Here is a 12,111-nt window from a genome sequence, read left to right as displayed (position 1 = left end):
CAGAAGACACTACAGAGCACAAAGAAATGAACAACCGTATTCTATGCAATTCATAGGTACTACACTTTTCTTCCTTAATAGGACTTCTGAGTTTTACTACACAAACCTGTGACTTCACAAATCAAATAGCAGCTTCACCTGGGGGAAGTTCAAACCTAAACATAAGTTCACACGTTCCCTAAGACTGTCCAGTACTTGGATACAAGCACAGAAACCTGGTAAACCCAGAAGGGGGAACTATACTCACAAAGGCCTGGCTAACAATCTGAACTAGTAATATGTTCAAATACTAACAATAACGTTCAGTGAGTGACAAAATCGAAAGATTCAAAGCAACAGAAGAAAAAGATACATAATTTTCCATTTGACCATGCATTTTCTAGCCAATTTCACCTCTGCCACGCTGGGTAATAAGCTGGGAAGCAAAGGTCAAAATGTGACAGGAACAGCACCTCCCTGGGCACTGTTCTTTTCTGCAGATTCTACAGAACAGCTCTTCAGACACTGCCTTTCAGCAGCTATTCTTTGGCAGAAAACTGGATTAATTAAATTTAAGAATTTTTAAGTGTCATGGGAAGTTTAGATAGTTCCTCAAATAGAATAGTTCCTCCCCCACCTCTTACTAAATGTTACTTAATTTGGTAGAGCCATCTTGATCTCCTCAAACACCATAATACATGTTTTTTGGTATAATTTTTAAACCACTGTGATTTAAGTTCAGCACATGCCAAGAAATAGAGTAACACTCAGAAAAACTAAAAAGACATCTATTAAAATCAAAGTGTCACAAATTAAAGCACATGAAGCTCCTGGCATAAATGTTCTTCCTGGAGGACAGTCAGCTGCATCAAGTTAATACTTTTTATGTCTAGTGGAGACTATATTCATCACTGCCATGAGCACTTCTGCAACATCAAGCCTTATGAGCACTGAAGATAACCACACCCAGGCATGTTTGCGCTGCACAGGGAGAATGGGTCAGAGAATCCAGAGCAGTCACTGACCAGGCCTGCTCCAGAATCAGATTCAGCATAGCTACATCTGCATGAGCATCACATACAAACTAATAAGCTTTGCCTGACTTGCTCAACAAGGCTTACGTCCCCAGATGCAGCACTGTCCTAAACAGCTCTGCTGCTTCTGGGCTTAAACCTCACACCTCTATACATTGACGTGCTGTGCCACATCAGTGATAACTTAAATCAACATCAGCTTGGGTTCACTCCCCACAATATATTTTTTAAAAAACCCACATAGTACAAACTTTCCCTCCCTTAGTAACAAGCATCCACATGCTCCTCACAGCATAGGACAGATAACTGAAGAGCAGCAGATCTCCCTCAATATCTGTGCAGAAATCTTAAGGCAATGAGACATCTTCTGCTCTTTCCTGTGGATGACAGTGAAAACATACCTGGCATATCTGGGTGCTCGCTCAACAAGGATCAAACAAATTGAAAATACTAAAAAAGACTATTTGTGTTTCCCATGATTAAGAATGGCTGGACTGCTAAAACAATCTTACTGAGTTACTAAGTTAATCAGCAGTTTCATCCCTTTCCTCTCTTTCTCTACGAGATTACTAGTGTTTCTGAAAGAGGTCACATAAAATGAAGTAGCAGCTGCAGTCTCCAGACCTTAGGTAAGCCACATAAGCACCATCCCTTTACCTAGCCACAGAATTAAAACAGGGATACAAGTAGACTAGGTATTGGAATATAGCAGGATTTCTTTATTTCTTAGAAGACAGATCTTTTTGCATCAGTTGCCTTAAGTCCTCCAAATGATTTTTCCCCTATCCCCTGCAGATACAGGAGCCATTTTTCACAAGGGAATTCCCACAGCTTTTCACTGTCTATGACTAAACAAAAATCCTACCAGCTGCCCAAGCTATATCCAAAATAAGAGCAGTATTGTAGTAAATATTTAGAACAACATGCTCATGACAGACTTGTGCTGTTTTCAGGATGAGGTGCCTTTAACTATACTGACAGTGACCAACCCTGAAAGGAACTCCTCCAAGTTTTACTTTTACAACAGTTACTCTACAAAGTTGTCTGAGTTTTGATAAACTCTTCCTATAAAAAGAAAAGACAACAAAAGCACAAGAAGATAATATGACTGGGAATTGGAGACAGTCAAGCATCTTGCGCTCTGCATCATGCAACCATATATATTAACATTGGCTTACTTTTCCTACTTCCCAACTATAAAGGAATAAATACAAATATAATTTATAATTTGTTTTCCTAACTAGTAGTTGCTTTTGACTTGCTTCACGTTCATCACCACCTACAAAGACATTCCTCACATACCTTTTTCCTTTCTTGAAGTGGCAACTGTACTTAGGATAATCGTAGAGTTCCGTCATTCGTTCTTTGAACAGTCCTCTGACAGGACACTGCTCGAGAAAGGGTACTGTAAGCTTGTTCTGAGCCTCCACAAATGCCTGAAAGAAAATAATCCCCCCCCAAAATACATGAACACAAGCAGAAATGCATATTTTCTACAGAAAACACTATTTTCTGAAGCAATGCATCACAGACACCTTTCCCCCCGTATAGGTTTTGTAGAGTCACACCTGAAGAGTCTTACTCCTATAAGCCACACCTATAAGAACAGTAACAGGATTGATCTTATACCTTGAGTAACGTCTCTCCAGGGCACGCACTGGGGTAACCAGTGATTCGGCCAAAGACAAGCCAGATTACTGCCATTGCCCTTTAAAAAAAACCCAAATGTCATACTTTTAAAAACTCTCCCTATATTTGCCTAAATGGCATAGCAAAGCTAATTTACAGTATATACCTAGGAAATACCATCTGCCCTTACTTCACCACAAACACGCGATAGTCTAATACTCTATGATAAATAAATTAGGAAATGGATAAAGAACAGAGACCCTTTTGCCCACAGACAGCACTATCATTTCGGGAGCTGTGAAGGGCTGGAAGAAGATACAAAATGTCACATGCACCATCTGTTCATCCTATTAACATAACACACAGGATTAGTCCCAGCCACTGTTTCTTGGAAAGGCTGTCCACAGATCAGTTCTTAGTTACAAAAGGCAAGAATACCTAGTCTCCAAGAACAGAACTTTGAGGAGTCTGGTTTCATCAAAACACTCCACCGCCCAGTCACAAACACTTAATGACAGTGGCCAAAACCATTACCACTCCAGCTGTTTGTTAGAGGCTGCCACTCCCATGGCATGCATGGAAAAACTGGTGCTGCATTGGTGTTTCACCATCCCTATTTATAGCACAGTACATTAACATAAAATTAATACCTAAGCGTCTTAAGGTGAACCACAGCTGCTAAGAAGCAGACATGCAGGCTTTTCTGTCTCTAACATGGAGAAGGAAAGACAGGACACAGTGTGTGTGGCTGTAATTCACAGCCAGACGTCGCAATGATGGCTGCACTATCACTCTCGGACCCCAGCCTCTCGCCTCCAGATGTCCACTCATCTCTTGCTTACGCAGGTCTCTTCCCCAGTTATTACAAGAGGCTGTTGTTTCTACCTGTCCTGAATCTGTCACACTGCAAGCAGATCAATGCATGATGACATGTGAGCTACACTTCACCGCAGGGCATGACCCACAGGATCAGCAGGGCTACAATCCATATTCCACAACTTGCGTTTCACAGTTCTTCAGAAAAGCCAGCTGCTGTATGAACAGAGTACCTGGCATACATTTACCAATTGCTATCAATGTTTACTCATTCATTAATTCTTCAGGTGAAAAAGAGAAAAGAATAGAACATAAAACTCTTTCAGTAGCGTTTTACAGACATTTCACATGGTGAGAAGTAAGCACAGAGGGCAAGTAGAGACACTCGCCTTCCCATTTGCCTCGCTGCCACAGCAGTGCATAGCCAAGAGCTGCATTACATGCCAAGCTGTGTTTTCAGAGACTTCTCAGGCCAAAAGGTAAAGGAGAAAGTGCATTAATTATGGTCAGTCTCCACTTGAGAGGTATTTGTTCATGCCTAACAAAGCATACAGAAACTGATAAGCTTTAAACATGTGAGTGCAGAACTAGTAATGCCCTAAGAGCACTTGGCTAAGTGCTGAAATATATTAGTTTAAGAACATGCAGCCTGGTTACATGCAAGTCACCACTCAAGGATGACACAAGAAAGCAAGCACTACGGCACTGAAAAGGAACAGATACAGAAGGCTAACAATGACAACTTCTGGACCTTTACTCAAAATTAGACTCTATGCATCAGCGAGGATCGAGTCAGGAAAAGATCCCCTGAGAAAAAGGAAGGAAAGACGTGAAAGCATTGCCAAGGGAAGGCCAATTTTTGCTTCTGTTCTCCCTTTGAGGATCTTACTGGCACAGACAGCTAACACCCAGCACGGCAGCACAGCACATCCCAGTGGTAGCCTCCACATTGTACCACTGTAACAGTTTCCCCCCGCCTCATCAGATGATGAAAGTATTTACTTAATCAAATTATCAATTTATCAAAATATCAAATTATCAAAAAAATTACTTAATCAAATCTACCCAAGAACTATGCGTATCTGAATATTTCTTCTAAACGGAAACACAAAAATTTCAAAGACCACATACACAAAAATCTAGACAGTGCATGCTACAGAAATAAACCAACTACTCAAAGGGCTGTGACATTTTCAGAGAAAAGATGTCTTATAAAAATATGTCTAAAACCATCCATTGTACTGGATGGGCAAAAGCATTTTTCAGTTGCATTTAGTGGACAGAAACTGGCACACATCTTTGTTTCATCTATCAATAATGCAACCAAAATGGTAACATTGCTGCAAGGGTATACTGGAACTGTGTGTTACTCACTTCTAACTGCACAGTCACATCTTACCACAACTGCTTTCATTACTGATATTCAAAGAGGAGACACAAACTTTTCTTTACAAGCATTTGTTCCACAAGAGCACGCTTACATGCTAGCAATTTTGCTTCTACAGGGACTTAATATATTTTTCCCATTTGCACTTAGTATGCCTCAAAGATTCCAAGACTATTTGTAAAAGGGAATGCCGTGGCTATCTAAAAAAGGAGGTAGGAATTACAGGTTTTTGAAAGAGTTCCACCGAGGAGAATCCAGTCCAGTTTGGAAACTCTCTGTTCTTACACTTTTGAGCATGAGGTTGCACTCATGTTCAAAAAGCAATACATAATTAAAATACTGCTCTAGGTAAAGTACAGGAACAGATGTTGTCAGCAGAAACTCTCACAGTAAACAACTCCCTCCACCACACTGGGCTAAACAGATGCCACCCAGGCTATAAGGCTAACAGTAACTCTCTGTACATCTTCATGAGCCTATAGAGAAAGATTCCTATTTTACTTGTAGAAATCTGCATCTGACAATCCATCATAAGCCTTGAACCAGGACAGAATTTGGCAGCAGAAGAAAGGACAGAATAAGGGTCCAAGCAAGGCATATGCTTATGGGTGTCTCAGAAAACAAGGTAATTTGAAAAGCAAAAGAATTTCTAAAGTGTTGTACTAAGAGTAGAGATGTTCTACTCCAGGCTGAAGTGTTTGGCCATTACTTGAGCAGGCCAGCTGTTATTTTTTTTAAAAGTGTAACTAAATTTCATCTAAAAAACACACGCCACAAATTTTTTTAACCATGTTTTGTTACAACCTATCAGCTTTCTACATGGCACTAAGCTATTCTCTCGACAAGATAATGATTTCCACTCACAGTATGCTTTCCAAGAAGTCTTAGGATAGAAATTGTTTTAACATTACCAGTCTTTGTTATTAATCTGTAAAGTATTTACAGTTTGTTTAATAGTTACCCCCAAAATCTTCATATATATCTTCTCAGTAAAACGTAGTTCAGTGCAACTCCTACAAGAGGGCACATACCTTTTTTAAGTATTACAATTTCTGGTGGCTTGCCTCTTAGCATTTACTTTAGTATTTAGCAAAGAAAAATTCAAAGTGCAATTGGAAATTTATCAAAACATGTGAATGAAACACTGGTCAATTAGAACTACAAATACATTTAACTGTAGTTTTGAGAGTTTCAATTCTATTCTTAATCCAAACATACACCTGTTCATAATACCACAACTCAACTGTGTATGCTACATGACCTCTTTCATCCCTTGTCCATCCCTCATGTCTGAAACAAGCTACACATTACTGCCTAGACTGTCAGTGAGTTAAGGTACTGTATATCACTGACATTCTAACAGTAGCAAAAGACTTCGCTGGGGTCTAAAAAAGAGCTTATTTGCCACAAAGCACAAAAACAAACCATGAAGTTGAGAAGTCCAACCAAGCCCAACCCAAGACAACAGTAGAAGTGTGGTTTTGGAGTTGTGGCCTGCGTCATCACCAGAAGCGTTTTACCAGCATAGCATAACATTTCAACTATGCCAGGGATGCTTCCTCAGTCTGTCTTAAAGGTCAATGGCCGAACAGTAGCAGAGCATGAACCCAGCTTCCATACCTCCTCTCTCCAAAGTGAGGTAGGAACTTCTCCATCTGACCAGGGGCTCAGTTTTTATTTATGTATGTGGAGAAGGGAGTTTTGTTTGCTTATAGCTGCACATGACTACTCCAGCCAAGCAGGCGCAGGGAAAAAGTGATACAGTAAAGCACATAGATCATGAACATGGAAGCACATACTTGTTGAACAACAGCTTTTCCACAAGAGATTGAGGATGTGGCTTGATGATTGGCTTAATCAGCTCCAAGACTGCGTGTCTGACAGGAAACAGTCCTGCTTAGCCACCTGCAGATTTCAATAACCTCCTTTTTATAGCAGATACATACACTGCATATGGAATAAAATCATCTTGGTGACCTGGCTGAAAAGTTTCTAAACCTATTTGCTTTTCACCTAATTAAAAGTAGGCTGTGGGCTGCTAGAAAAGGAAAGATCCCATTCTTGAACCATCTTAGATCCAACTATCATGTGGTCTTGGGGTGACCTAGATTAAGCATGTGTGCCAACAGAAAACTAATCCACCGAAGGCTTCCCCTCCAGAACATCATCTTGTGATGGCTATACCCATACAAGGGAGGGACAGAAACATTCAGGTCAGCACAAGGAGGAGGATGGAGGGCAGAGAGAAAGCACAGAACCACCTGACTTAATGGAAAACTGCAAACTACAGTGGATCAGGTACAGTACACCATCTACACTCTACTCTCACTGCAAAAATACCTGATTAAACCAATTACAAAAAAAAAAATTGCACCCTTTATGTTCACTTGTTTGTACGCTGCTAACTAGCAGAGCCCACAAGACCATTTGGACTAGCCACAGGAAAAATTAGTATGATTCTTTATACTCATAGCTGTTGTAGATTATTTCTTTCAGTCCCAGTCCTGTTAACCCTACAGTGGACATCAGGTGAAACTACCATGAAAATTTCGGAGTTAAAACCAATCTCACTTGCCTGTGCTTCTTTCTCCATGCCTCAAGAAATAGTAAACTTGATGTTTCACTGACCCACATCAACACAGAAACAAAGTGAGGCCTACCCATTTATTTTCTATGACCACACCAATGCTTGACATGACTATTTCTGCTAAGTCTAGAAAAGTAGAGTTCCAACATATTTGTGTATCTATTTGACAGCACTCACCAAATAATTTTGACTGTTTGCGTGTAAGAAAAGATTCCTAACTTAGTAAGTGAATGATGTTCAGTCTTCGCTCTTGGCATAAACCAGAATTTTCACTGTTACACATACTCAAATCAAGCAAGCGTGTTGTAAACAGGAACCAAATAGGGGCTCTTTCACTACAGATGAGCATGGGTGCCCACGGAATTCTTCAAGTTCTGTACTTAATATGTAGAAAATTAAAGGTAGCCTGTTGTTGGAGGTGTACACAGGATATTTTTACTTTTCCCCAAAACAACTGGAGGTTTGGGATATTAAGGAGTGCATAAGAGAGCGAGCGACTTGGAGGAAGAATGGGAAAGACACAGGTCTCAAGGTCAGTGACTTGAAGGCTTGAAAAGTCTACAAAGCACACTCCAAATTCTCTCTGAAGCCTGCACAGTCATTCAATTGCCTCTATACCAGTGTCTGGTTATTCTTTGATCTGGCAGGTGCAGAATGGCTATTCTGCAGAAGTCCTGCAAACTATCTCAAGAACTTGGAGATAATGGAGTTAAATCCAGTTGGCGTCCGGTCAAGAGCGGTGTTCCCCAGGGCTCAGTTTTGGGGCCAGTTCTGTTCAATATCTTTATCAATGATCTGGATGAGGGGATCGAGTGCACCCTCAGTAAGTTTGCAGACGACACCAAGTTGGGCGGCAGTGTTGATCTGCTCGAGGGTAGGAAGGCTCTGCAGAGGGACCTGGACAGGCTGGATCGATGGGCCAAGGCCAACTGTATGAGATTCAACAAGGCCAAGTGCCGGGTCCTGCACTTCGGCCACAACAACCCCATGCAGCGCTACAGGCTTGGGGAAGAGTGGCTGGAAAGCTGCCTGGCGGAAAAGGACCTGGGGGTGTTGGTCGACAGCCGGCTGAACATGAGCCGGCAGTGTGCCCAGGCGGCCAAGAAGGCCAACGGCATCCTGGCCTGTATCAGAAATAGTGTGGCCAGCAGGAGCAGGGAAGTGATCGTGCCCCTGTACTGGGCACTGGTGAGGCCGCACCTTGAATACTGTGTTCAGTTTTGGTCCCCTCACTACAAGAAGGATGTTGAGGTGCTGGAGCGTGTCCAGAGAAGGGCAACGAGGCTGGTGAGGGGTCTGGAGAACAAGTCTTATGAGGAGCGGCTGAGGGAACTGGGGTTGTTTAGCCTGGAGAAAAGGAGGCTGAGGGGAGACCTCATTGCTCTCTACAACTACCTGAAAGGAGGTTGTAGCGAGGTGGGTGTTGGTCTCTTCTCCCAAGTAACTGGCGAAAGGACGAGAGGAAATGGCCTCAAGTTGCGCCAGGGGAGGTTTAGATTGGACGTGAGGAAAAATTTCTTTACTGAAAGAGTAGTTAAACATTGGAACAGGCTGCCCAGGGAAGTGGTTGAGTCACCATCCCTGGAAGTATTTAAAAAACGGGTAGATGAGGCGCTTAGGGACATGGTTTAGTGGGCATGGTGTTGTTGGGTCGACGGTTGGACTTGATGATCTTGGAGGTCTCTTCCAACCTTAATGATTCTATGATTCTATAAAACTATTAAGAAAAGCTAGCAAGAAAGAGTGGCCGTCAGAAACCTCTGCTGCAGAACACAAAGAAGTGAGTGATGAAGCAGATTAAAGGAGTTTAGCACTTCAAGATTATTTTTTTCTGACCTCTTCTGTGAAAGAGGTAGAACAGCAAAACATTTTAATTCCCTTTGTTCAGTAACTCCTGGAACTCCGGAAAAAGATGACATACTCACACACTTATACACAAAGGAACTCTCCACTCTTTGCATCATACTACTACTGCAAACTTCTGCCAAGGCATGTGTTTTTCAGAGTGCAGGCAAGTAAGATTTAACAATATTTTCATTCCACCAACGTGACATCTTTGTGTCTGGGCTGCTGCACTTTTATGAGGATGTTATAATCCCCCACTCCTTATTTTGCCTCCTGTATAAACTACAACTTCTGGAGAATGAGATTCACCCTCCTCCAACTGTTCTCACACAACCTGTTCACAGTATGTGGTGAGAGTATTGAACACAGGGACGCAAAAAGTCAGGTCTTGGCATTTTCTCAATCCCAACTCTTCCATAGGATCCCGAAAACCACTTCAGTGGGTATCTGTCAGGCCTCTATAAAAGAAAGGCATCACCATACCTCCCCAGAGATATATCCCTCTGAATTTGGCACAAAACTATCCTATGTGTACCGTTTCTTAAGGATGCCAGAATAAAAAATTAAAACACTCCCAACTTACTAAACATCTAATTTTCAATGTTAATGTCCATGACAGTTTTTCACTAAAACCTGATCCCAAATGAACCTTTTTAATCCACGTGTCTTTATGTATGCCGATAGATTTGTCAGCAGGGAATGGGATCCTAACTATACACATTTTATCTTGCTCTTGACAGTTACAAGAAGTTCTATTTGACCATCCTCATCATCATAATTCATCAAGATGTATTATGCAAGCACATACATGAGAGAACCTAGAAGGAATCTCACTAATGGAAAGCCACTCTGCAGGATATTTTTAAATGGAGATCCTGCCCTCCATCATCCTTCTGATACAATCATGCATACTAGATAGCCGCCAGTGTTTTAGACCTGGAACCACAGTTATCACAAAGTTATTAGCCATTACAGAGGAAACCCCCTCCACGTTGCCACCTACCACTTTCTGGCCATCACCCCTGCAACTCGCTAAGCCATGAATATCAGAGGAACTGGCTCACAGTCATACTTTATTATTTTTCAAGATCCTTTCTCAGCAAAAGACCAGTTCCAGCAGCACAGTCCAGCTATACCAGACTGCAAACTGAAAACACTGCAACATCTGCAATCTGTAATAAAAGCCACTAACAAAGCCTAACTTTTTAGGAAAATGTTTTGTGGTGTTTTTTTTTTTTAAAAAGGGGTAAAAAAAAAAAATAGTATTCACACACTTTGTCACTGCACAAAGAAAGCAAGCCAAAGGAGTTTTCTTTCTACCTTTTCTTAACTACTTTATTATGGCAATTTTAGATGTACTTAGGACAGTGGATAAAGCGCTCTAAAATCAGAGTGTTTCGCTTCAGTGTGACACCACCACCTTGAGCACTTGAACTGTCTAAGAAATATGGGTGCGAGATAAACAGGGCCTTAGTTTTCCGAATTCTGTGATCTACGTTATACCAAGTCTTCCAGTCTTCACCCCATTAACACAAAGGTACAAAATAATGGCATTGCTGTCGGCGCCATAAGGTATCACATGAACTACACGTACATTCACTATGTAAGTTTTCGAAAAGCATTGGCAAGTCCTTCAAAAACAGAGTACCCATGCACGTAGTCTATAAGAGAGAACCATGTCAAAACAGCCATTCCCGTACAAAGAAAGGTTACCTTCGTCTGTTCACTATCGGGATCTTCAAGCCAGCAGTATGGATCGCTTATTTTACACCCATGGTAATCCAACACCTGAATTTATAAAAGACAGTACTTTAAAAAAAAGACATGCACACAAGCAAACTCTATTCATCAAGGAATGATAGTCACCAAGATGAAGGGTATTTGGAATTTCACAAAAGCATACAGTTCTAAGAAACAAAGGAAGAGAAAAGCAAGACCTTGCTCCCAGGTGAGTTGCTAATATTACCATTCTTTGGTGATGGCACCAAAGGCAGCAGAGTTGTCCTCAGAAAAAACACAGAGCACCAGAGAAATGCAGAACGTGAACATAAATTCCTTCCACAAGATAGATCAGTAATTAAAAAAAGACCAAAAAAACCCACACAACCCCCCCCCCAAAAACAAACAACCCCAAACCTCCTCCAAATCCAGGTGTTCATGTCAAATCACAAAACCCGATTACTGGATGCACCTAAAGTGTAGTTCTGGTTATGCAACTAACTGCCTCTGGTTTAGCCCTCCCTACTATTGCTGCTCACAAACATGTGAGTAGAGTACATATATAAATTAAAAAAAAGAAAACAACCCAACACAAAAGACTAACCCACGTGGTTGAATTTATTTGCTTTCTTCCTCCAGTATACAAAATAAGACTAGATACCTGCGGTTAGGATTTGCATATTTCAGCCTTTCATTCGACTATGAAAGCAAATACTTAAGTTTTTCCAGTGTTGGCTCATGTCGGCAAACATTTTGGTTTAAAAGCAATGTTAGTTTTGTAAGTAATTCCTGGGCTGGCGCCTAAAGCGCAGTCCTTTGCGGAAGGAGAAGAAAACTGAACCCATTTTAGCCAAACGTACACAGCAATCCTTGCGTATCAAGTTACGTCTGGAACACGAGGAGACAGATTACCCTGCAGATGTGCCATCACACAAAAATAGACTACTCCTTCCTCTGCATGCTGCTCCAGCCCAGGTGGAGGCCTGGATTCCCCAGAAACACGCAGCGGTACCAGAAGCGCCGGGATTTGCACTCCCCGCTCGGCACGGCCGTGAGAGCAGCTCCCCCCGGCCGCCCCCCGGCTCAGCCGGGCAGCAGCCCGCCCGGGGGGCCGG

General features: G+C 41.8%; 1 protein-coding gene across 1 annotated transcript in view; it reads right to left on the bottom strand.

Moving 5' to 3' along the window:
- The window catches only part of PREP (prolyl endopeptidase), a 299,065-nt gene that overhangs the window by 104,556 nt on the left and 182,398 nt on the right, over nucleotides 1-12,111 (bottom strand). Inside the window, exons 2-3 of the mRNA XM_009327938.1 lie at nucleotides 10,991-11,065; nucleotides 2,316-2,449 (exon numbers count right to left, since the gene is read on the bottom strand). Coding sequence (XP_009326213.1) covers nucleotides 2,316-2,449; nucleotides 10,991-11,065 — 209 coding nt within the window. The remainder of the gene's footprint in view (nucleotides 1-2,315; nucleotides 2,450-10,990; nucleotides 11,066-12,111) is intronic.

Source organism: Pygoscelis adeliae, unplaced genomic scaffold (genome assembly GCF_000699105.1).
Source record: "Pygoscelis adeliae isolate BGI_AS28 unplaced genomic scaffold, ASM69910v1 Scaffold76, whole genome shotgun sequence".
Taxonomy (NCBI): domain Eukaryota; kingdom Metazoa; phylum Chordata; class Aves; order Sphenisciformes; family Spheniscidae; genus Pygoscelis; species Pygoscelis adeliae.
The sequence above is the reverse complement of the archived record's forward strand: the minus strand, read 5'-3'. Positions and strand labels throughout refer to the sequence as shown.